General features: G+C 38.5%; 3 protein-coding genes across 3 annotated transcripts; 2 read left to right on the top strand and 1 right to left on the bottom strand.

Annotated features, from left to right (window-relative positions):
• The first annotated feature begins 35 nt into the window (after nt 1–35).
• c16h1orf198 (chromosome 16 C1orf198 homolog) lies at nt 36–5,994 on the top strand. The gene is made up of 6 exons (XM_042503105.1): nt 36–391; nt 1,225–1,275; nt 1,489–1,614; nt 2,042–2,209; nt 2,804–3,148; nt 4,614–5,994. The coding sequence occupies exons 1-6, from the start codon at nt 74–76 to the stop codon at nt 4,668–4,670; spliced, it is 1,065 nt and encodes a 354-aa protein (XP_042359039.1). The 5' UTR covers nt 36–73; the 3' UTR covers nt 4,671–5,994.
• Nucleotides 5,995–11,238: 5,244 nt separating this feature from the next.
• clec11a (C-type lectin domain containing 11A) lies at nt 11,239–15,406 on the top strand. Its single transcript, XM_042503752.1, has 5 exons — nt 11,239–11,555; nt 12,553–12,667; nt 12,850–12,957; nt 13,616–13,699; nt 13,971–15,406. The coding sequence occupies exons 1-5, from the start codon at nt 11,463–11,465 to the stop codon at nt 14,381–14,383; spliced, it is 813 nt and encodes a 270-aa protein (XP_042359686.1). The 5' UTR covers nt 11,239–11,462; the 3' UTR covers nt 14,384–15,406.
• selenol (selenoprotein L) lies at nt 15,228–24,149 on the bottom strand. The gene is made up of 9 exons (XM_042503751.1): nt 23,975–24,149; nt 22,241–22,319; nt 21,599–21,652; nt 20,584–20,629; nt 19,878–20,005; nt 19,304–19,418; nt 18,448–18,570; nt 17,471–17,608; nt 15,228–16,876 (listed from the first exon to the last, which is right to left on the bottom strand). The coding sequence occupies exons 1-9, from the start codon at nt 24,078–24,080 to the stop codon at nt 16,709–16,711; spliced, it is 957 nt and encodes a 318-aa protein (XP_042359685.1). The 5' UTR covers nt 24,081–24,149; the 3' UTR covers nt 15,228–16,708.
• Nucleotides 24,150–24,581: the final 432 nt, after the last annotated feature.

The following is a 24,581-nucleotide window of genomic DNA, read 5'->3' as shown; positions in this document are numbered from 1 at the left end:
CCCGCCCCCCGCCCACACGGCGATGAACAGCCGTTTCCGCTTCCTCACACAACAACAACAGCTGGAAGCAGCTATGGCAGCCATGATTGCCGCCGCAACCATGGCGGGGCTCGACGCCCACAGGATGGAGGAAAAGAAGTTTGAGTACTTCTCCTCCATCAACTCCATGGCCAAGAAAATCATGCAGGAGAGGGAGAAAATCAAAGCCAAGCACGGCTCGTCCTGGGACAAAATGACGCCGCAGGAGCAGGACAGCGCCATCGACAACGGGATGATGGATCCACATATCCGAGCCCGATACGCCATGCACAGAGTGGACCGAGAAGAAGTGGTCTGTTACCCCAAACTGCTCATTCAGACGGGACAGAAGATAGTTCATTTCGGGGAAGAGGTACTAAAAAACAAATTTGGACGGATATTAAACGGCTCTGACGGTGTGTTTAGAGCTCAGATTAGCCGGTGTCGTCGTTGTTGCTAACTAGCCACGTAGCCGTAAAAATATGTAGGTAAACGTCATAGTGGCTATCTGATACGTTACTGACATTTTAGTTATCAAATTCAAAGATAAGGCTCAATAGTAAATTAAACTATAATTACAAAAGGCAAGGTCATAGTATTTTGTTAAAAAAAAATGTGTTTTTAGTCGCTGTTACTTTATTTAAAGGCAAATGATGTAAATAATGTATGCTAGACCTTCTCTTAAGTACAGTGTAAAATACATAATTAAAATATTAATGATGTGCCTTAAGGGGCTGTTCTTTATTTATCACGGGGGGGGGGGTTCTATCTTGACCATCTCCAAAGCTGCAAATATTTTTCCCCATAGTTATATATTTACACCAAATGTAGATATATGAGCCAATGCAACACACAAACTGCATGAGAATAAGACTTATCACCAAATCAAATATCAACTATATTTCATTTTTTAACGTCTGTGGCTATGATAAATGTTGTGATTTTGGTATTTTTAAAGAAAAGATGCCTTTCAAACCCACCGGCAGGTTTAGTGGTTTAGATGGTGTTTAATATAAATACAAAATACAGTCATTTAAAGTTGGGTGTGCTTCCCCTTAGCCAAAATTAAAAACAAGTCCCTCTCCAGCAACTAAAATATTTTACATGCCTCCCGAGTTTTGCACCACCCCTGCCCCCGCATAAATAATTAGCAGTCTCTAAGTGTCTTAGTTAAAATTGTAACTACGCTGTTGTGTTATTGTTTAGGATATTACCTGGCAAGACGAACACTCTGCCCCCTTCTCATGGGAGACAAAGGTAAATGCATTCAGGTGCAGTTTGAATCTGATAACACTGGGAAGAAATGTGGCTTAGATTGTATTTACATGTTAACAGATATGTTCTTTTTTAACTAATTAAATATGTGCAGTTGCATTATATTATTTCTATATATCTGGCCACTTTGTCTGAAATTTCCATGTAGAGTTGAGCTTAGTTGAGTCAAGTTATATTGTTGCTTTCATTTTTCAGAGCCAGTTGGATTTCAGCTTGTCGTCAGGCCCTGCAGAGCAGGGGGTCTCAGCCTCGCAGGCAGACCCAAAGGCTGCAAAGGCTCCTCATTCCAGCCAGCTTGGCAAGAGTACACCAGGAAACAAGGTGTGATAATGAGTGGTTGTTTTAATTTGTATAGTTTGGCTGGAAAAGGAAATGGTCAACTCCTCACATGTCAATAAAGATGTGTTTTAGAGCCTTTGGAATAGATTGAAAATACCAGTTTAGTTGTTAAAACGTTATCCATAGGGCACTTTTACAAAAACACGTAGAGCTTCGTGGCAGATTAACACAGTGTTTGTCCCATAACAACAGTCCGATAGATCCATAAATAGTGCACTTTTGACATGTTTCACAGGTACATATCTAGTAGGAACGAATTGCTCTTAAATTAATCTTTTCCTTAACTGAAATCATGTTTTTTAAGCCGAAGTTTGCAAGAAATATTTGATTTTACAGGAGAGACCATGCAGTTGTAATTTTTATAAATACAGCCTCTAATCCTGGGACGTGTTATTGTGTGACTCTGAAGGTGTCTGTCAGCGAGGGACGCAGACCAGAGGAGGAGTCGTCTTTCTGGAAGATCAGTGCAGAGAGGTCAAGGCTGGAGGGAGAGCAAGCTGACTTCCAGTCCCTAACCCCCAGCCAGATCAAATCCCTCGAGAAAGGAGAGAAATCCCTCCCCTCCTACCTCCGGCAGGTAAGAACTGAAATCTGCTCCCTTTATCTGGTGGCGTTTTCAATGTAACAGCCGCCATAAATTGTTTGTTCACATATTTGGCCCAGGCAGAGCTTTCCTGGTCTGTATTCTTTCTAACAAACAACAGATCAAAGCGAGTTCCCAACACAGCACTTGTCACTTGTCTTATCGAGCTGTGCATCCTGAAATAGAATCTAGCCCGAAGCCGAGATAGCTGGCATCTGTGCAGCCTCCACAAGTGTCGGAGAAGCAGATGGTGAATGCAGCCAATTTACAGTTTAAAAAAAAACAAAAAACAATGATGGCTAGATTGTTTCTGAACACTCTACTTTGCTGCTCTTTTTTCTCTACTTCCCTGCACACTTGTTGCTGTGATTTTGCATTTTACAACCTCAGCAAACACCTTTGTAACTTGCCACTTACAAGAAGCATAAAAGAAATGCCAACAAATACACAACTGCTGTTTCAGTCTCCGTTTCAGGAAGCAGTTTTAAAATCGACTTTTGTTCTTTTTGTGCCATTCAAATATAAGTTATCTTAAACATGTATAGTTGAAAAATAAAAATGTCAACGGTAAATATCATTTTTCTACAGGAGACTTCTGTCCCCTCCAAGGAGCCAGAGGCAGCAGACCCCCACCCTCCACCTCCCACCAGGTCCACTAAGCAGCGAGCACCCAAACCTCCTGCCCCCCACCCCCCTATCCCTGTCGCTGTTAGTGCAACACCAGCATCGATCTCTATTTCACCAAACCCAGCCCCACCTGTCAGCGTGTCGTCGTCGGTTGCAGGATGGGAGCGATCTCAGAGCACCTTGCCATCAGTCGGTAGCACCGTGGACGAAGTGTTCTCCTCCAGCATGCTGTCCAAGTCCCCCAACCTCTCCAGCGGTATGGATAAAGAGAAGGAGGATGACGGCGGAAGCCCCACCTTTGCCCAGGTAAGTCCTGAAACATATAGTTTTAAGTGAGAAACAGTTTAGTGAGCAAAGTTGCTAATCCAGCATTTGCTTTGGATGATGCAGCAGTGATGGATTTAAAGTCTTAATCACATTCTGTACGTCTACAGAGAAAATATATGGCCAATATCTGCTGTTACATCAGGATGTGGCCAAAACACGCAACTGTTATACTCCTTTTCACCCCCTGAATGATCGGGGAAATTCTTTGTGCTACAGCCGTACATGTTACCAGGGTTACCAAATGATCTTGAAAGATTATATAAATCAGTTATGCAGTTTCTTTAACACCTCTTCACGATCAAAAGGTGGATTACATGATAAGAGTTTCTGCTGGGGCTGCTCGACACAAGGAAGATATGCAATAACGTTGTTGAATTAAAAAAATAAAGGATATTTAAGGGATATTACTTCCAACAATTTATTAAACAAATTGAAAGTGCAGTAAGTGCAGTTTTTCACAATGAGATTATGATGCAAGTTGACATTGCGATGACAGTTAAAAAAATAGATACACATATTGCACAACTGCAGTTTCCTCTAAAATCACACATTACTGTGTTGCTTTCATACAGCAAACAAACTGCACCAAAGTCCAACTTGAACCAAACTAAACCAAACTTTTCAGTCACTGTTGTCCAGTTGTTTTAGTCTGCACCAGTTTGATGTACAGCTTTCACACCAGCCTAAAAAAAAACCCCAAATGCTTTGTTCATGCTACGAGCAATTGGCTAAATGTAATTTTCAATGGAAGCTTATGGCATAAAGTTACAAACTAATGGCTAACAAATGTTGAAGCGGACAGGCGTAATGCAATAGAAATAAAAGTTGAGCTGGCCTGTACTTTTGTCTCCAGTGACGCAGTGAAGCATCAGCTAATCAGATGTCTTTGTTTCAAGCTGAGGTACTTTACTGAGGTGCTAGCTTTATGTGCAGTAAGGTGCACGCAGGGATACAGTGGGGTGGCAAAATGTGATGTCAAAGTGGAGCTCAGAACAAAAGTATAGATTTTTTTTGATAAAACACACTCTTTAGATAATGTTGAGTCCAGTTCAGTCCGGTTTCTTTTTGGCAAGTAGCACACACGCACACAACAAAACTATGTTAGCAAGTGTTTGAGCAACACTTTAATGGTGACTCAGTGATAATGTAGCTGTGTGAGCACAGCATAACCAGACAAGAACAACTAAAAAATTTGCTGTGGGTAGGGGGAGGAAAAGAAATAAACGTTTCTGACAAAGTAAGAATGTTGTAAGTAAGAATTGAGCTACCACTGATACAATAAATCCATTGTGGGAAGTACGATAAGATAAATAAAATAAGTCATTTCATTAATCTAATATAAATCCTTCGTGTCATATGCAAGTGTCAAAAAACCGATGAATACCAATTGTTTCTCAAAGCTAGTCACACTGAACTCCTGAACTGTGTCTCTCTGTCTCCTCAGTTTAACACAAGCAGCAGCATCCTGAAGACTGGATTTGACTTCTTGGACAACTGGTAAAAACCACAGCCAAGACCAGTCACCGCTCTGAATCATTCTCATCATCACTCCGAAGAAGGACCACACTGCCATGACTACAGACATCCACGTCTAGATTTAACAAACACCAGTCTCTAGAATGACCACATTATATTGTTATAATTATCTTCAGTGGCTTGTTAAGACATTATCTCACTGCCTGTGTGCTGATGTTCCCTCTCTGACTAGAATCTCTTTAGATTTCTTTCCAAAACGCCCCCTGCTCACTAAAATCAGATAAGCGGGGATTGTGCTCCCCATGACTGTGCATTCACATTGCGATCAGCCCGGTTGAAAGATTACACATTTCTGAACAAGTTTGCATCACAACGTATATTAAAAATGACCTAAAACCAATTCACAAATCCAATGGTTTTATTAGCCAACACCAATAACAAAAAGTTCAATTGTGGATGCATTTTCCCAAACATAAACTTTAACCGGTCGTGTGCTTGTGTTGTGAATGCACAGTACTGGTGTGACTTGGCTGCCTTCACTTGTAGCTTTTTAGACACTTATCTAGCAATCAAGGACATTTTTGGTACCGTAAGCATGTCAAATTTCCATGTGTGCAAAACACTAGAACACTCATGCATTATTATTTTTTGTTATGAAGATTTTGCTCAATAATGTGCTTTTATTTATACGTACCTATATATTCCAATAAGAGTTTTAGAGTTAAAGTAGTGCTCAGTGCTGCAGTCCCACCCCACATTGTGCAATTACAGTGTTCCTGCTGGTTATGGAATTCCTGGAATAATAAGGTTTTGTTTTTTTTAAAGATGTTCAGATGGGGAATATGGTAGAATTTTACCATTGCATCGTTTTACAGAAATATAGCAGAATGTATTTTCCAACTTTCAGATACTTGGTGAATTAGATCTTTTTCAGCAAGTGGTAACTAAACTGAAACAAAAAGAAAAGGAGGGAAGAATTAATGTCCGGGCTGCTGTGGAAAACCGTCACAGACGTCCTGTAGGGATTACGCATCTCGCCAACACTTCCTCACCTCTCCCAGTTGTCACCTTTGACCTCAAACTAGTGCTGAGCAGAGCTAGTGTGCATTTGTATTAAAAAAAAAAAAAGAAGACGCACTCAAACGTCGTGTTTTAGATAAACAGGCAGGCATGTAGTGATTTGTACCACTTTGTGTCATAGATCTGAATCCAGTTTACATGACTAGAGTACTATTTTACTGATTTTTATATTTATCTGCTGATTGTATCTTATGCTATACATGTATATTGCACTCATGCATTTTGAGGTCACAGATTGGAAGGAAGTAAATAAATAAAAGTCAAACCTGTTTTCTGTCTTTTTCTGTTTTCTGCAAAACGAGTTTGTTTTTTTTTTTCAAAGACCACAAATCCTATTCCTTTGTAATGCTGAATACTGTGTCCGCTTTGCCTTTCAGTTCTTGATCACACCCACAAATTATATTTTCCAAATTTAATGAAGGCCACGTTAATAGCTTGTAGGAGGGAAGGACGGGGTTACCACGGGAGTCTCTGTTATGGTTACAAATGCAACATCAGTCGAAGATTGTTTTCCTGCTTGTTTGCATTGTTGTTGACCTCCCTCTCAGCTCCATGACATCAATTCCTCCAGCTGTAATTTCTACCAGATCCAAAATGCCTTTTAGGAAAGGAGGAGGGAAGGATGTCCGTTGCTCAGAGGAAACTTTGTGCTGTGCAGTTGAACAACACATTGGCCCAGTTTGGAATCAGCAGACCTCATTCCACCGTCTCCCTCGGGCTCAAAGCAGATCCTCCACAGAGTGTATTTCAGGAAAGGAGGAGCATTACTGTGTTTCATATATAATGCATGTTGGGGCTAACATGATTAAGCCAGGGATATTTCGGTTACACAAACATGAAATGGATGGTGTCGCCTCTGCTATAATTGAGGTTATACAGTTTGTATTATGGTCATTTTGGGGTTTCAAGGTTTAATGTCCCATGTTTGTCTCAACTTCCAGTTAAGATGCTTATCCATGCTATAACTAAATACAAGGCCTATAGTGCTGTAAAATACGCAGAACGTTTGTGGAATCAACTTTTGGTTTATCAACAAATTTCTGAATTGTAAGTGAATGGTAAATCTATAATGTAACAATAAAGGTAATTTAACGCATTTTTTTTATTTATAGACTTTTTAAAAGAATTGTAGTAATATGACATCATCTTGTCCCTCTGCTGGTGTTATTTAAGGCTTTAAAAATCTTCACATGTGCAGTTTTACCTTCCAAGACCTATAAACACACTCAAAAGTGTAAAGTCAGCGGAGATCCCGGTAAGTGTAGCTGAAGTGCTAAATGTTTAGAATTTGGCATCTTCAAAGTGCCATATTTCGCAAAATAATCATAAACAGATTCAATCTACAGTAAATATATCATCTATCAGCGTTGGTCTTTGAGGTACTGTATGTCTGTGTTGATCATCTCTCACTGAACTGAGGCACCTTTGTCCAGTCCAGCTGCCTCCCTGCAGCACCACCCAACAACTCCAGACTGAATGGCTACTTTGTGTTCTCCCTCATCTATTTTTTGCAACAAATGTTTGGGTGAATGAAAATCATTGCATGGTATTGAACTTAGAGCGGAAACAGAAACAGGACTGTTTTTGTGTAATAGTGTGTTACCTTTTTGCCCAGGATGCTAATAAGGCAGCCTGCTCCTTAAACAGGACAGCTGAAAATAAAACCATAGGTCCGCTTTTTTTGTTTGTTTGTGTTTTCAGCATGGAGTTAGTGGTGTCTCAGACTAACAGCTGGTGTGAGAGGTCTGCAGTTAGCTGGAAATTTGATTGAGTCATCGTTTTTGTGGTGAGTGAGCAAGCAAAAAAAAAAACCTTCATACCTATCATAGGCTATGTATGATTTTATACATATATATATATATATATAGATATAGAGAGAGAGAGAGAGAGAGCGAGAGAGAGAGACCCATTTTTCATTTCATTTCATGTTTTGTAAATGTAATGCTCCTCCTAATTAAATACACAGTTATATTGTAACAGCTTTTAAAGTGGCTGATTTAGAGCTGAAAACAGAAAAAAGCAGGATACTGTCAGATTTGAGAGGCTGGAATTTGATAATTTCTTTGTATTTTGTATATATAATTATTTGTAAAAAATAATTATATATATATATATATATATATATATATATATATATATATACATATATATATAGATAGATAGATAGATAGATAGATAGATAGATAGATAGACAGACAGATATTTCCATTGTTTGACTAATTCATTAAATGACTAATACTTTCAGCCCTTGTTTGACTCAGACGCAGTTGCTTTGATTGTTGACAGTGGGGAAATTAGCAGGAACCACCGAGGTTAAAACAAGGATAAATTATTTTTTAGGGATCACAAACCCTTTTTCTAATCCCTTGTTAGAATCGAAACTGAAGTGTGGAAAAAATTTGGATTTTTGGACTGTGTCATGTACTGGAACAGCTGTGTGTGTGTGTGTGTGTGTGTGTGTGTGTGTGTGTGTGTGTGTGTGCGGCCGTCCTGCAGACTTACACATCTGTCTGTCTCTGCTGAACACCCAGTCCCAGTCGCTGCCCGAGCTCCTCCCAGTCTCCAGATCCCAGAGCCATGCCGCGGTCGCTTCCCTGGAAACTCTGCTGCTGGATTCTTGTGGCATTTTAACTGGCATACCTCTGTTATAACGAGCCACACCACACACACACACACACACACACACACACACACACACACATGGTTAGAGACAGACATTTATGTCATCATTTCCCCTGAACAGATCCACAGCCTCGTATTTCTCTTACTGCTGATTTATTTAATTACATGAGAAAAGCTTGGCGAGCAGGCCTGACATTTGGCCAAATTAATAAAAAGGGGTGTGTGTGTGTGTTAGTTTTTATACTACAGTATGCTTATGTGTTACAGGCATGCAGTTTTTAACATAATCTAACTAACATAAAAGCCAGAAATACATTTTATAGCTCAAAACATACAAAGTAATAATCAGGCATAAAAGTTCATTTTGACCTTGTAATCAGAAGTTTGTCAGTGGCTCGAAAGTTTGTTAAATTACTATTTAAATGTAAACTATATATATATATATATATATATATATATATATATATATATATATATATTAAATGCTTAATATTTATTAGACAGCTGAGCAAACACTGCCTCAGTTTTTAGCCACTTAAAAAAAGCTCACAGAAACATTTCACTTATCTCCGAAATGCAAATCAGGAACCAGTTGTCTACCAGGAAGTGAATATTGGTATTAGTGGGATGTCTCAGTGATTCGGTCTACTGAGCACAGAGAAGGCATCCTAAAAATGTTAAATTATAACAGCAGCAGACTTTGCGTGTCAGCAGATCCTTCCTCAAATCAACTGAGCAAACTACAGTGATGAATTAGCTGCTGTGTCATAGAGTCAAAAGCTCCATAAAAGCATTGTGAATACTTTTTGAACTGGGATTGTTTTGTGGAAATTATACATTATTTTATAAGCATTAAACTTGTTCAGGTTATATATGTTTCACTGGCAGTTATATAATTAATGATAATAATAATAATAATAGCTTTATTTATATAGCACCTTTAGAAACAGCTGTTCAAAAAGTGCTTCGACAGACAAAGCAAAAGCAGGAACTCAGGGAATAATAAAAGCAGACATCAACAATCAACAATCAAGCCCAAAAGAGAAAGCAAGAAGCGCTCAACACACGTGTAATAAAAACAGACATCAACAATCAAGCCAAACAGAGAAAGCAAAAGGTTTTTAAAAAATATAAAAATAAATGCAATAAAAGACGATAAAAGTTATAAAAGACGAAATCTAACAAGACGACAAGACAAGACGAGAGTTAAACAGTTTCATTTTATACATTGTTGGTTGCTTATGGATGTGTGAAAACCATGTGACTTTTTTTTACTGATCAATTTCAGAATTAAAATGCTGTCAAAAGAAAAAAAAAAAAATTGGGTTGACAAAACTCCCTTACTTCTTTAGCTGTCACGTGATGTGACGCCGGTGGACTCAAACGTAGGAGAAAGCAGGGAACAGGATGTCAAACACATCACCCTTTATTCAAGGTTGGAGCAGCTGAAGATCACACAACAAAAACCCAAGGATCAAACAGAGACTGAAGTGAAAACCAGGACTTAAATACAACCTAATCTGAAAAAGTGATGAAGTGCAGGTGGAGAAAAAAGGGCAGAAAGGCTCAGGTGAGGGGAATAAGGTGATCCAAAGGACTAATGGGGCTGATGCAGGGCAGGTGTGTAGATGGGCAAATGATGGAGAGGAAGAACACAGTAAACTGAAACCCAAAAAAACACGATCGTCTTTATAATAAATCAATCCAGAAAACACAGACGGGCTAACTAATTTAAGCAACTTAAATGAGTTTATTACCAATAATCACTCCAGTCTTCCAAAAAGTCTGAGGGCATCAGACTTTGACGCTGATTAAATTATTTAGTTTTCTTTGGAAATCTTTGGAAACCAATATTAAAGAGACACTGCCAATGTTTAACCACCTCTGTGTGAACACAGTGGGGGTTGTATATGTAGATGAACTGTGACAAACTTACCTCCATCTAACCAGTGCCTAGATTTCCCTCCTCCCCCTGGCGAAACTCAAATTAATGCAGTTTCACCAGCTTTTGGGGCTGCTGCTCAAACCACAGGCTGTACTTCAGCATTTTAATATTTGCCAGCCGCCCATGCTGCCACCACGGACACAAAGAGTAGAAGCACATCAAGAGAAAGACCCGCCTCTCTCTCTCTTACTCAAACTCAGACCGAAATCTGATCAAACACTTAAACTAGTGCTGATCGAATTCAAGTCTAGTTTATGAAACTGCGCTGCCTTTGTTTCGAATCAGTTTTTTGAAAACACATTTTAGTGCTGTGTTTAGCTGTAATAGCAAGAGTTTGTGAACAGGAAGTAGACGCCATAATGCTTCCTGCAAAGTGAAAACAGAGGCTGAAAAAAACGTATCAAGAGTAAAACTAAGCAGCTCTGACAAATTTCAAGATTCTGGCAATGCGTTGTCTTTTTCTTGCCTCAAATGTTGTCAGAAACATATTTCACATAAAGTTACCCTTTTATTGTTCTGTTAAGGCACAGTGCATTCTGGTAGTTGAAGGTTTTCTTGAGCAAATGTGTCCTTTGTCTCTATTTTCTCTGGTCATGTAGCACCAATTTTTAAGTATTTGCATGTTTCTACTTCGTTGACAGCATCGTTTTATTAAAAGACCATCGTTTTAGCAATGAAATACTTTTTTAAAGCTTAGAGCAAACCTGTTTTTCTTAACTCTGGAAAAAATAACATTTTGGGTTTTTTTGGACAATGAAATTCCCCTCAGGCTAAAATAACCCCTTTGAACATGCACCACCTGTGATGTTACCCCCCTGTGTAAAACCGCAGAGTTCACACAAAGACTGGAAATGGGAGGTGGGAGCAAAAAAAAAAAAAAAAAGAGCTTTCCTGTTGTTGGGCAAGAGAGGAGACACATCCTGAACTGGGCAGACGGAAGAAAGACAGCAGGCAGACGACTTGGATGGGATTTTGGTTTATCTTTTAAGTCGCTGGGATTTGAGCTTCATCTAATGGGAGATTCCTGCTGCTGCTTAACTGAGTGCTGGATCACATCTCTGAGTGCAGCACGAGGGTCAGGAGGGAAAGAGGAGTGAAAGAGAGAGAGAGAGAGAAACTCAGAGGGAGTTTAGCTGCTGGAGTTAAAGCAGAGTTAGTAGGAAGCAGAAAATGGGACCGGCTGCCACCTCGCTCGCTCTCCTGTGTTTATACTCTGTGTGTGTGTGTGTTCCTACAGGGACAGTGGACGCTTCACCGACACAGGTCAGGACTGTTTGTGTGTGTTTGAACTCTTAAACTACATTTTTCATTGGAGATGTTTCTGTTACTGCTGTATGCCTGTTTCTTTAGGTAAAACACAGAATCCATTCACAGTGCTGTGTCTGTGCTTTACATGTGTGTGGGAGGGACTCAGGTCTAGCTAAAACAAGCAAAAGATAACAAACATTAAGATCAAGTTTGACAAATATTATGCTGAGGTGGCTGAAGTGCTAATAAAGCAGACATGTTGAGGATGATAATGGAACAACTGCAGTGGTTATACTGGTATTAATGAAGAGCAGGTTTTCCTCTTCTAAGACTTCAAAATAAAACTCCCATCTCCCTCTGTCAGACTATAACCCCACTGGGAGACCAAGGTGATAAATGTGATTACAATAGTGTTACTGATACTGATCAAAGTATATATCGATTACAAGATAAGGTATGCAGATAATATACAAAATACAAGACTGCAAACTCAGCAACAACAAACTAAACATTTACTTCTGTAGTGGACCATTCAGTAAGACGACAATAAAGTCAGGCAAGATACAAATGCACTAAACCAAGACTGATTATTTAATTTTCATTTACAAGGCAGTTCACTGCTGCTTTAAGGATTTTGTAGCACTATTATAGGAGCATCTTTTACCCATATAAAATATATGGGTACATAAAATAAAAAGCATTAAGCTCCCTATAAATGTAAAATTACTGGCAAAGTGTCCTAACATGATTTCTTCTTTATGTTGTGAAAAAATTGAGCATTGAAATGAGGCAAGTCCAGATACAACAGTGAGGTAATTTGCATTTTGGTTACAACACTGATAAACTTGTTTTGAGCATCTGACGCTTGTTTGCGACTGGTTTTGAGGAAACTGGGATCAAACAACCTAAATGTAGTTGTTTTTTTTTTTTTTAAAAGCATCCGAAAGATGTTGACATTGTGATTTCTGTGTGTGCGTGTGTGTGTGTGTGTGTGTGTGTGTACGTGTGTTAGGCATCACTGCCAGAGGTGAAGAAGACCAGAGGAGATGTTCCTGATATCCTTCCAGAGCCTGAACCAGAGCCAACCAGTCCAGTGTCAGACTTTGAAAACTCATATAACTATGTCTGTGAGTCTCTGTGTGCACATTCAGTTCAGATCTAAAGCTTCCCACAGTAACAGCAAACATGACATCAGTGTGGAAAATAACTCAATCATTTATTATTCTAAATAATAAATGTGGCTGCACAACGTTTAATTTCTTCTCCCTTTTTTTCCTGTATCTTACCCCCTCTATATTCTATTCCTCAGTGTCCAGACTGGCCGGTATGGACCAGGCCATCCATAAACTGAATGTTGGTCACTACACGCTGGATGTTAAAGTCAGCCAGTTGATGGACCGTCTGATCAGAATGGATGGTAAAACAATCATTTTTCTCCACAAATACTCTACATTTTTAATTCCATTTTTTTTGTTTTTTTACCCCTTTTTACCAACCCTTTTTTAACACTTCTTTGATCTGTATATCCAACAGTCAGTGACATGGCAAAATGAAAAAATGAAGGATACATGTGGCGCCCCCCTCTGCTAAAAAAGTGCAAAAGTCAGCAACAGGATTTACCAAAGTGTGATGCAGTCACTGAAAAGAAAAAAATAATATAATAATAATATATACCATGTTCTTCTTAATTAGCCTGATAATTTCCTTAAAGTTTAAAGAAAAGCTTTCATGGGAAAGAAATCTACTGTTTTTTCTGACTTTACAGGATAATAATATCGTAAATTTTCTTTTTAAGGATTTACTATATTATCTTTATTCAGAAGAACAAAAGCAGATTTTGTTTTTCAAGTGAATGCATTACACTTCCGTTTGTCCCAATTTAGTCGATATTGTATTGGAATAAAATAAAAATCAAGGGGAATGGGATAAACTACATTTGGCTTCCTCCATCACTTCAACCCCCATAATAATGATGCTCTACATTCATTTGCTACTTTTTTGCTACTAATGCCCTGTTCTGACTTTTGTGTCCCTTTTTCTATGTTTTTCTGGCTCCTCATCACTATAAATTGCAGCAAAGGTTGGAGAGCTGGAGGACAGCATCCGGGAGGTCTACCAGCACAGCAGAGACAACCGCAAGGAGATGGGAAGGCTGGAAGGTAGCAGAGATACATTTTTGACTTTCATACAAACTTGACTAAAAGCTAATTTAACTCTGCGTCTGCTGTGTAAAATACTCAACAGTCTGCGTTCAGTTACCATAAACTTTATAAGGCGATAATATGTTAATGTTGTGTTTACAGTTTGTTGCACTGCCCCCTAGTGGCCAAAAATACAAATTTATAATGCAGGTTTTACGCCCTGACAAGTTAAACATGTTCTTATTTAACTGGCAGTAAAGCATCAGTCTTATTTTTCTCTGCTTCTTAGGCTGCCAGAAAGGACACCGGATGGGATACAAATGTTATCTTGTATACAACAGCCATGAGGACTACGCCGGAGCATCCAGGAAGTGCCTGGAACGTGGAGGCCGCATGGCGATGCCCCGCGACCGCAAGGAGCAAGAGGCCCTTGCGGACTACGTCAAATCATTCTTCCACCCGGGCAACTGGCCCGTCTGGCTGGGCATCAACGACCTGCGATCTGAGGGCATGTACCTCTTTGAAGACGGGACGCGGGTCTCATATTTCCAGTGGCGCAAACACTTCCTGTCCAGCCAGCCCGACGGAGGGAGGCGGGAGAACTGTGTGGCGATGTCGTCAGATGACGGCGACTGGTGGGACCACTACTGCGATCGGACCATGAACTATCTGTGCGAGTTTGATGACAGGGTGGCACTTTAAAATGAACTCTCTCGCCATCTTACTTTGACCTTCAGTCGCTGAAAGAAATAAAAGTCCTTTATATTTTCAAATAACTTATTGCCTTTAAAAAGACACTTAATTAACATGAATTGGTTGTATTCAATTGTCTTCAATTCTCCATATGAAACGTATTGTGTTTTTTATGTAAAGAAAATATCATTTCATTTCTATATGCAATTAATCTAGTATTTTAAGTAGTGACAGTAGAAAAAAAAAAACATTTGCCATGATATTTAATGGTATTTTCATTTTTTTTAAGGTGAAACATAGGTCTCAAATGCACACAGAGTCATGTATCGCTATTTAACTTCCTGAAAAAGACACACTATAAGAAATCTTATTATGTCAGTATTATAAATATTATATTATTCCTATTATAAATATTATATTATTCATGCAACTGCAGTGATATGAATGTAAACTAGCCAGGACTCTGCTGTGATTTCACACCTGGAATTCTAAATATTTGTTCACAGTTTCCAAAAATGGGAAAACGCAGAAAGCTGGAGGCCCTTTCTTCAGAATCAGTACATACTGAACCTCTTGAAGATATAAATCAACGTGTGTTTGAGCTTCACAGGAATTAGGCAGTGCTTCTCTGTTACTCCAGAGCTTTCAAGATATTTTAACAAAGTCTGGTTCCAGCCGGGACTGCCCTGTTCAACTGCTGATTCTTCAACATCTCTGGAGTCATTTTTTAAGGTGCAGTCGCACTTCTAAATCCCCTTACACCAACAAAATGACATGATTACTGTATGTAAATGTATTCTGTCCTACAGTATGTAAAACAAGAAAGTTGTACATAAAACACTGAATGTAAATGTTGTTCATAAATCTTTACTAAAGGTTTATTTGGTTTACAGCATTGTTTTCTGATCAGTCAGGAAAAGTCGGTCAGCTTCATCAGTAGGGCCGGGTAGCATTTTTGATACAATGCAGATACCAAAATACTTTTTTGATACGTAACTTTGTATTTTTGCCAAGTCTTGCAAAACTTTTTCAGGCTGAAAAGAAAAGCTCAGTCTACTTCCAGGTCAGTTTAGCACCATGGAAACAATCAAAATAACAGAGCGCATTTTCCACAGAATTTATTTTTTGAGACTGGCCTCAACCAAGACATTAACTCAGTGCTTGGCAAGTGGGGCTAAATATAAGTTAAAATCACAGTGCTCGATGCAGATGGAGGACAAAGACAAAGACTTGATTGATTTCAGTTTTTTTAAAAAGATGTAAAAAAGAAATTTTTTATACAATATATATATATATATATATATATATATATATATATATATTCTATTTATGGTCACTCCAGAGCTCCGTACATCAGTATGGTAACTGTCTAAATAAAAGTATAAAGTGAGCTAAATTTGGACTAAAATATGGATCAATCTGCTCAAATACCATTACAACAAGCATAAAAATTTAACTAGATATTTAAAGCCAGTTTTTGGTGCTTGATCATTTGCGAGGCTACGTACACATTTCAGTCTGTAACAAAAAGGCACTGAGGTTTGATACCCAGCCCTGCTGTTAAAAAATCCTGGGTTGTCAAGTGATTTGAATGTCAAACTGTTCACAATTCAAGACAAATTACGTGTATTTTTCATTCCTAGATATGTACAGAAGAGATCTGGAGCACAGAAGAAATTATATATTTTTTCTACTGTAATATCACAATCAAGTGGGTTATTATTATTATTATTATTATTATTATTTTTTAACGGATTATTAGAAACGAGTTATGCAGCAGCAGCTTTAATCTCTGGCCTGAGCAGCCACATGGAGAAAAATAGCAATAGTAAAATAATAGTTTGCAGCGGTAAAATCATGTTGCATCTTTTTGGGTAATGGAGTGATTTGTCTCTTCTAAAATTAAAAAATGATATCTATTACTGCCATTTAGGGCTGTAAAAACACACAGCTATTAATCAGCTATGGTTACAAAAAATGCCATACTGTCTAGCAGTACAGATTACAGTAAAATTAGCTATCTTTTTTTCAAAGTTAAACATTACATATTATTATATAAAATTAACTTCATATTGAATAAAGTGTAATCCAGCAGTACCACTCATTTTGAAACGCTCCCATCACGACACTGACACAACAGAGGAGATCGGTCGTCTTTGCTTCACGGTTCTGCATCGGTCACATTTCTTCATGGCGTCATGAGTGTGAAATGCGACGTCATAAACGTGAGTCAAAGAGCCGCTCTTTCTCTGTGGTGTCAGTGATGTGGTACAAAATAAAGTAACCTCTTAAAGCCCCAGATCAGGCTCGGTGTCTCCGGTGTTCACATATCTTTCACAGCTTGTGGTCTAGATGTGGATGTTTCTCTGCAGAGTTGGAGGAGCAGCCTTTAGGGTCCGCGGCCTGCAGGATGCTCGTCACAGTCGGCCTGTCCATTGGAGTTTTACACGGATGACAAAGAAGAACCTTCCCTGTTTCATCGAGCAAAAAGTTCCCTCCCATCTGAAAATAATAAATAAATAACTAAAGATTAATTGCTCAATTATTCCTGTAATAATGTGGAATCAAATGACTCATGACTCAAAGAGGAGTGCTCTCACAGTTATTAGCAGACTATTGTTCATTGTTTAAATATTTACTTTAGAAAAACTACACTAATAAGAATGCAAAATCTTTTACATGTCTTGGCTTTGTTGTAACCATTCATTTTCTTTCTTTGTTTTGACATTTCGTTGTTAACATTTGCACAAAGTTCTATCTGCAAACATTACAAAATAGAAATGATAACAGCATTTTGTTTAAGAAAAAGGTTTTTGACGGTTTCTGTATGTGATTGTGGGGATTTCCTTGTTGGTCAAAGCTGGAAATCAGGCACTAATGAAGCGTGGTCTTTTCTCTGAATTCGTAAAAGCATGGCACACAGAGATAAAGGTAACAAGGAGTTAATAAGGGGATCAGCAGCTTATTTTAAGCCAGAACCACACATGTAAATCAGATCCTGAATTTTGGCACATATTTCTTTGGTTTACGTCACTGATTCAGGCCCTTACGTCAGCACCTCAATGTCAAAATGTTTGCCGTGTCGTCTCTCTGTACCTGGTAGATATCTTCCAGTAGGTGAGGGGGGACGTCTGGGAAGTCTCTGTCTACAGCTCCGTACTCTGAGTACTGCAGCAGACAGCCGAACTTCATCACCTTGCCGTAGGACGAGCCGAGGCCAAAACTCCTGTATACCTGCAGCAGAGAGGACGTCTGGTGTGTTGCACTACTTTCTGCAGAAACATTTTTTGGCAGTTTTATGCAATCAAAAGCAAAAGGAAGGAAAAGACTGACTTAATCGGGGTCTCTTTCTCTCTCTCTCTCTCTCGCTCACTCACACACACACACTCACACACACACATGCGCTATGATTGACGATTGCTTCTGTGGCATGTGGAAAATCTTCTGTCCTCACATTTGGTTGATTGCCCTCATTTCCATCTCACATCTGCTAACATCTGGTGGTTGACTTCTCTGGATGAACGTCTCAGAGAATTCGGCTTACTGAGCTTTCATGACACATCATCAAACCGCTGCTAAATCCTCTGGTTCCCTCAGCTTGTGTGTGCTGAGTCAGAGCCATTTCCAGTGTCATGCACCTGTCCGCAGACACTGAATACACATATACTGAGAACATACAGGCACAGATTTAATGTGCCGTAGTCTGATTCTTTTTATTCTAATCTGACAGAACAAGAAATAGCCTACTTCTTTTATTCCTTAATGTCCTCGTTACTCAAACTCACTGGGTTTCAGTATGTTTCATGTCAACACTGGGGGGGTGCACATGAAACAGGGTTTGGGGGTCCTCCGCCAGAACATTTTGAACATTAAACACTTGATTTCCTGCTTCCAGGTGAATGCTTATGCACCAATTTGTGACAGCCCCAAATATAGAGTAAACAAGCGGCAACAACAATCGTGTTGGCAAATATGTGGGAATGTCACAAATTACGCCAATTCTGGGAAGACGTGAAAGTTTCAAGCTAAAGTCCACTGCATTCCCCGGGAAATCCACACCGAAACATCCTGACCTTTCTCTGCGGATCCAGCAGCATGTCAAACGTACACCCAGTCTGCTCCAGCCACACCTGAGCTCCCTCCACGCCGCCGAACGAAACCACCAAGACCCGCACTGACCGAGCCTCCAGGAGAGCCTGCAGAGACGCAACATGAGAGACAAATACACACAGAATTAGCTTTTGCCTTTATGGAATCTGTCTTTTTCATGGCAAGTAATTTATTATAGAAAAGTAAATGGGATCAGTGGCTGTCCATGGAAAAAATGTTGGCTGTCCTTTTAGCCAGAGAAAAGAAAAAAGATACTGAGGAGTCCAAGTCTTTAAAGGAATAATTTAACATTTTGGGAAATTGTCATAACTGCTCATAAAACTAGAATATGGCATTTTTTAAAGGTTGGTTGTTTTAATTCGTTTAGAAATTCTAGAGCCTCAAAATCACTAGAAACTACAGCTGTTCATTACATTTTGTGGAGTTAAAAGTAAAATATTTGCTTACAAAATGTATTGGAGTATAAAGCAGCGTAAAATGAAATATTCAAAGTTGAATATACTTAGTTTCCACCAACACAAGACATTCAAAGATTGACAGATGTGTTGTGCCTAGTTAGAGCTACTAAAATGTCACTAGATAATCTTAACAGGTATCCACCAGAAAAGGCAGAGATTAGAGATAAGCAGAAAAATAGCAGCCCATACAGGTGGGAAAGTTTTATACAATAAAAGGATGCAAACTGCACTTGTTAATCAACACAAAAAACTGTTTTGCAAGAGAAATGTCATGATAACCCAGGAACAGATTTATACGGTTAAAAGTTTGGCCTTTTTTCCAAAAAATAAATAATTAGCATCAGGTTGAAGGTAAACTAACCTGACTGGCCTCCAGCTCGGCCACGTGGTCTCGTCACGGCAGTCATCCGAAATGTCTGATGAGGACCAGCAGCAGCTTCTGACCTTGACCCAGGTACTGACCCAGAGTCACGCTCCTTCAAACACACAACATAGAAACAGCCTGAGACGAAGCAATGGCTCACCAAACTTTATTCAATTAATAATTCATGTGTAATCTATGTATTGATAAGTAACCTAACTGCACTTTTTGGGCCTTGTCTACACATACACAGATGTTTTTGAGAATAGATATATTTCTCAGAATTTTGGAAATCCCAGTCAAACCAGCAGACACAGTTTTGAGGGATTGTTGTTGATGAGGAGCGGAAGGAAAACTTTCACATCTCCAGAGCATCACTGAGTGAACTTCCTGATCCTCGTATCTAAGGAGATCCAGCGGTGAAAAAGGTAGCTTGCATTTTACTACCTTTGAGACGAGGGGAGACTGCAGAAGACAGCTTAACGCTGACGGCGGTTGGGTTGTTTTTGTGTCTAGTGTAGAGAGATATTTTGAAAAACAAAAGTCATGTGGACAGATTAAAGTGTGAACTTACTTTCTACTGCGTCCATCAGTGAATGTAGTATCAGGACTCAGGCTGTCTGCTGTCTTTCCTCCTGACAGCTGTCCATCTGTTGTCTGCAGACCTCTGTCCACACTCTCCAGGAAGGAGTCCCACTCAGTCTGAGAGTGCGAGACACAAAAGAGGGTTAAAAACTACATAAATCCCAGGACATTGTGTCAGGACAGGTTTAAAGACAAATTTAAATACAAAAATATGTTAAAAAAAAAAACAATGAAAAAACATCTGTGGTTGCTTTAATTAATTGGAAATGATTAAAGGAATATTAAACTCGGGTAGAATAAAATGGATAAACCTAGACGAGACATCATAATAATGCTTTAATCTCTTGTTTCTAAGATAACAAGAGAACAACGGATGACAGTCCAGATCATTTTTAGTAATTTATGTGGGTTTTAGCAAATGTTTTAATGCCATAGTCCGACAAATAAACCATGTGCATCGACTTGACCTAATTTTATTGCAGGAATCCTGGCAGAAATTGTTTTTCCTGCTGAGTTGTTATTGAATCGTAAAACTATACACACCCTGCATAAAAAGAAGAAACTGAAGGATAATAATAAAAATGTAGTCATATACATTTACAAACAGTGCAATATTATGGTTTCTTAAGGGAGTGAAAAAAATTTAAATGCCTTTTTTTTTTTTTTTAAGGGCATCAAGTTTCCCACATACAGACCTCCAGCTGCATAAGCTCCTCCACCTGCTCTCTCACTGCTTCATGGCTGGAAAAATGCAAAGAAAATACGGAGGTGTCAACATTGAGCTTTATTTATTACATTAACCCTTTGAAACCTGAGCAAATTGATTTTACTTCTTTCAAAAACATGGAAAAGGCAGTAAACAGCTTCATAACATATGGCCCAAAAGATAAACAAAAGTGCAGAAAATTAATTATGAAATATATTTTTCTCTGTGACAGAATTTTAGATATATAATTCATTCATTTATATTTGGTTTATTTGCTCATGTCAGTGTGTGATCTCCAAAAAAAATTATTATAATGATCATAAATTGAGTTTTTCTGAACAGTTTACTCTCTCCTCCCTTTTTAAAACTAATTTCAGGTCATTTTCATCATCACCTTTTACTTTTCTTTTTGCAAATTGAGAAACATTTCTTGCCATGCTGGTCATTGCCTTTATATCCCATGTTTTTGAAAGAAATCAAACCAGTTTTTTTCAGGTTTTAAATAGCTTGTGGGTGGCATCTAAACACTATGAAAAACAGATATGGAATTAGGTTTTAAAGGGTTAATAACTAATAAGACAGTGACTAACCACAGTTAAGTTAAATTTCAACAACACTGCAGCACTAATCCTTTACTTCAAAGTTACAGTTAAAATGCTTGTGATGTCTTCTTTGGGTTTAATCTTGGGTTTAAGGCAAAGCTTAGGTCAATAATAATAAGCACCTTCATAGGTTATGGTCTAGCTTGCATATCCAAAGGTGATCAGCCAGTTCATGCTGGTTTAACATCCAGTGTTTACTTTCTGCAATATTTCATTAAAAACTGAAAGTAATTCACATTCTGGTGGTTTCACTCTAGATCTCACATACTGTTTCTGCCCACTAAACAGCATATTAATATCGAATTTTGGACACAGTAAAAGACTTGTTCCTACCTTTGCATGGCATTTTTAAGAATCATTATTAACTATCATCATTTGATATAATTATGTACCCATACTTACTGATAAGACTTCTGCCAAATTTCCTCTGCTTCACTCTTTTTCTTCACTCCAAGGCTGCTCAGAAGTAATAAAACACACGATTACTTCAGAGTATAACTAGAGTCACTGCCGTATGCCCCCGCGCACCAGCCAAGTGCCCCCCCCCACAGCACAGGAAAAATGTCACCATTGACCTTTGATCTCTTGCATATAAAATATCACCACTTCATGATTTTAACCTGTGAGATATATGTGTATCATTTTTGCATAGGAATTCTTGAGGCCGAAAACATGTTAAATGAGGTCACAGTGACCTTTGACCGCCAAATACTGATCAGTTCATTCTTGAGTCCAAGTGGACGTTTGTACCAAATTTAAGGAAACTCCCTCAAGGCCATGTTCAGATATTGTGTTCATGCAAATGAGACAGACACGGTCAAAACGACCTTGACCTTCGACCTATGACCACCAAAATCTTATCAGTTTAGCCTCGAGCCCAGTGGTGTGTACGTACGGATGGACATGCATACGGAAATCGCACAGCAATCGCCAGCATGGAAGCATAAAAATATGGTAACACTTTGACTTAGACAGTGAATATACTCTGTTATACTTTATGATGATGATGCCCATGATGTGGCCCAGTGACTGAGAGCGCCTCACCTTTTGTAGAAGTCTGCTCCGGCTGTGATCAGGCCGAATAAAGTGGTGATCTTATGTGGGACAAAATTCTCCAGGGACTCTGAATGAGAACAAAGGGCCGTAGTTATTGGTCAGGCTGATTTGTGCAGCGTCACAGTGTTGGCAACAAGCATGACAGGGATTACATTACAACACCTCTGGTCCAGTGACTCCATAACACAGATCTTACAAGAAGCATGAATAGTAGCCAGCTTATGAAACATTTAAAAGGAGACTCGGTATAATGATTAACTATCGTGTGGGAAGCAGTGGGTGAACAAACAAAAATGTATTCTTACATTTAAATGCTGCTGTGCTCATTAGAAACAATATATAGATTGTGAAACATAGTATTTTAAGTATTATATATTCTGATATCCTTTTCGTAAATCGAAGTTGTTTTGCATGAAGGGTTCAACAAGAGGGATCTACCACTTCATAGCATGCATACATATATCTGGGCAAGAAATCATCACTCATAGGTAAAACATATCGGAAGTTAAGCATCAAAATTAGCGCGTTGACAAGATGCTTAAATCTTATGCTTTTTTAAGACTTCGCAAGATCATTTTTAACCAAATTTAAGACAGATTTCTAGACAAGTCATCTTTTTCTTATCCAAGAATTGCAAGTAAGTATAGTAGTATACTACTAGTAGTATTATATAGAAGTAGTATATCCAGCAGTACATGTGGTCCCTTGCAGATAGGTTTTATGTAGTAATATCATTATTAGAGTGAGTTATGTTTATCATTTTGTATCTGGTTCAGTGGTTGGTTTAAATACTTGTAACATCAGAAATTTGGATGTTCACACAGAGGAGCTTGACTCATTTTCACAAAAAGAAGATAACAAATGGATAAATACAATTAGATACAATGTTTGTGGCAATTAAGGCCTCAGAAATGTCAATGTAAGACCATTAAATGACTTTTATGAAAAGGATATTTATGAAATGGAATTTAAGACATTTCAAGACTTTTTAAGGACCTGCAGAGACCCTTAAAATGTGTGCAGTTTCAAATAGGAACAGATTCCTTTTTCAGTGTCAAGTGCATAATAATGACTATAATAAACTGGAATTAAAAGGCAAAGTGTGTTTTTTTTTATTAAGGACTGACAAATCACAGTTTTAACCCATTCAATCTGTCCACTGAGAAGGGCTTCAAAGGTGTGAGATTTTCATGGTACAATAAATAAAATATCACGATTTCATGGTATCAAGGTATTACAGAATCATTGTTATTATTATCAATGAGAATGGCCCTTATAAGACTGAAAACAGAAGGGTTGTCTGATCAAGATAATTAAAACATAAAAATTTTATTTTTTTTAATGGAAGAATGTTCAAAATAAATAAATAAATAAAGTCGTCCTCTTAAAAATAATTAAAATAAAGTTGAGATTTTCTGTACTTTTTTTTTTCAATATAGTAAATAAGAAAATGAAGGCAACAAGTATGACAGCCGTCAATTTTCAGGTCAAAGTATAAATTGGATTATGTGGAAGTTTTCAGAATTAAATTCTAGGTTTTGGCCGAAACTATTTAGTATGTAATACATTTGGGAGCTGAATTACAGCCGACTGTTTTTTAATCTCAGTTAAAAAAAGCTACAATCGAAACAAAGAAGAAAAACATTATAACTAAAAATAACTGCAAACTTCTGAGTCGTGTCGTAACCTATGTGGTGCATCCTTCTTCCGCATCAGTCCTACCTGCCGCCTCCTGCTTGGCGGTCTGCAGCAGGATTTTGCCCAAGTTCACCAGCCGGGTCAGAGCCCCTGTTAGAGTCTCCTCTGATACGATCACATCCTCAGCCATGCTCACCGGCTCCTCTCTCACCTGCACCGACACACTGAGCTCTCACGCAGCCATGTGAGCGCTAATGCATGCTCGTCACGTGACAAAATCATGTGGTGCAAAAAAAAAAAAAAATTGGAGGCTGGTGATTGCATGCCCCGCCCTACGCTACCTCTGATTGGCTTACCCTACCTTTACCAACCAATCCAGCCAAAGAAGGCAACGAATACTAGCCAATCAGAGGGAGAATAGGGCGGGTCATATATTTAGCAGTTGCACAAAACATAGTCATAAGCATAGATTGTATATAAAGATCTTTAAGATCTTTATATACAATCTATGGTTGTAAGCACTAATACTTGCAAGTAACAAAGAAGATAAAACATAATTACAACTTCAATTCCTGAACTGAATTTACAAAAATACTTTAAAAGAGAAAAAATGATTGGTATCTATAGATGAGTAACACGATAATGTAATTACAATGTAATAATGTATTACACGGCAAGTTTTAAAAGTAGT

Source organism: Plectropomus leopardus, chromosome 16 (assembly GCF_008729295.1).
Source record: "Plectropomus leopardus isolate mb chromosome 16, YSFRI_Pleo_2.0, whole genome shotgun sequence".
NCBI classification, from domain to species: Eukaryota; Metazoa; Chordata; class Actinopteri; order Perciformes; family Serranidae; genus Plectropomus; species Plectropomus leopardus.
The sequence above is the reverse complement of the archived record's forward strand: the minus strand, read 5'-3'. Positions and strand labels throughout refer to the sequence as shown.

Coding starts and splice junctions, on each gene's coding strand:
- clec11a (XM_042503752.1), top strand. CDS start 11,463: ATGGGACCGGCTGCCACCTCGCTCGCTCTCCTGTGTTTATACTCTGTG. Junction 11,556..12,552: donor TGGACGCTTCACCGACACAG/GTCAGGACTGTT, acceptor TACGTGTGTTAG/GCATCACTGCCAGAGGTGAA. Junction 12,958..13,615: donor CCGTCTGATCAGAATGGATG/GTAAAACAATCA, acceptor TATAAATTGCAG/CAAAGGTTGGAGAGCTGGAG.
- c16h1orf198 (XM_042503105.1), top strand. CDS start 74: ATGGCAGCCATGATTGCCGCCGCAACCATGGCGGGGCTCGACGCCCAC. Junction 1,615..2,041: donor AGAGTACACCAGGAAACAAG/GTGTGATAATGA, acceptor GTGACTCTGAAG/GTGTCTGTCAGCGAGGGACG. Junction 3,149..4,613: donor GAAGCCCCACCTTTGCCCAG/GTAAGTCCTGAA, acceptor CTGTCTCCTCAG/TTTAACACAAGCAGCAGCAT.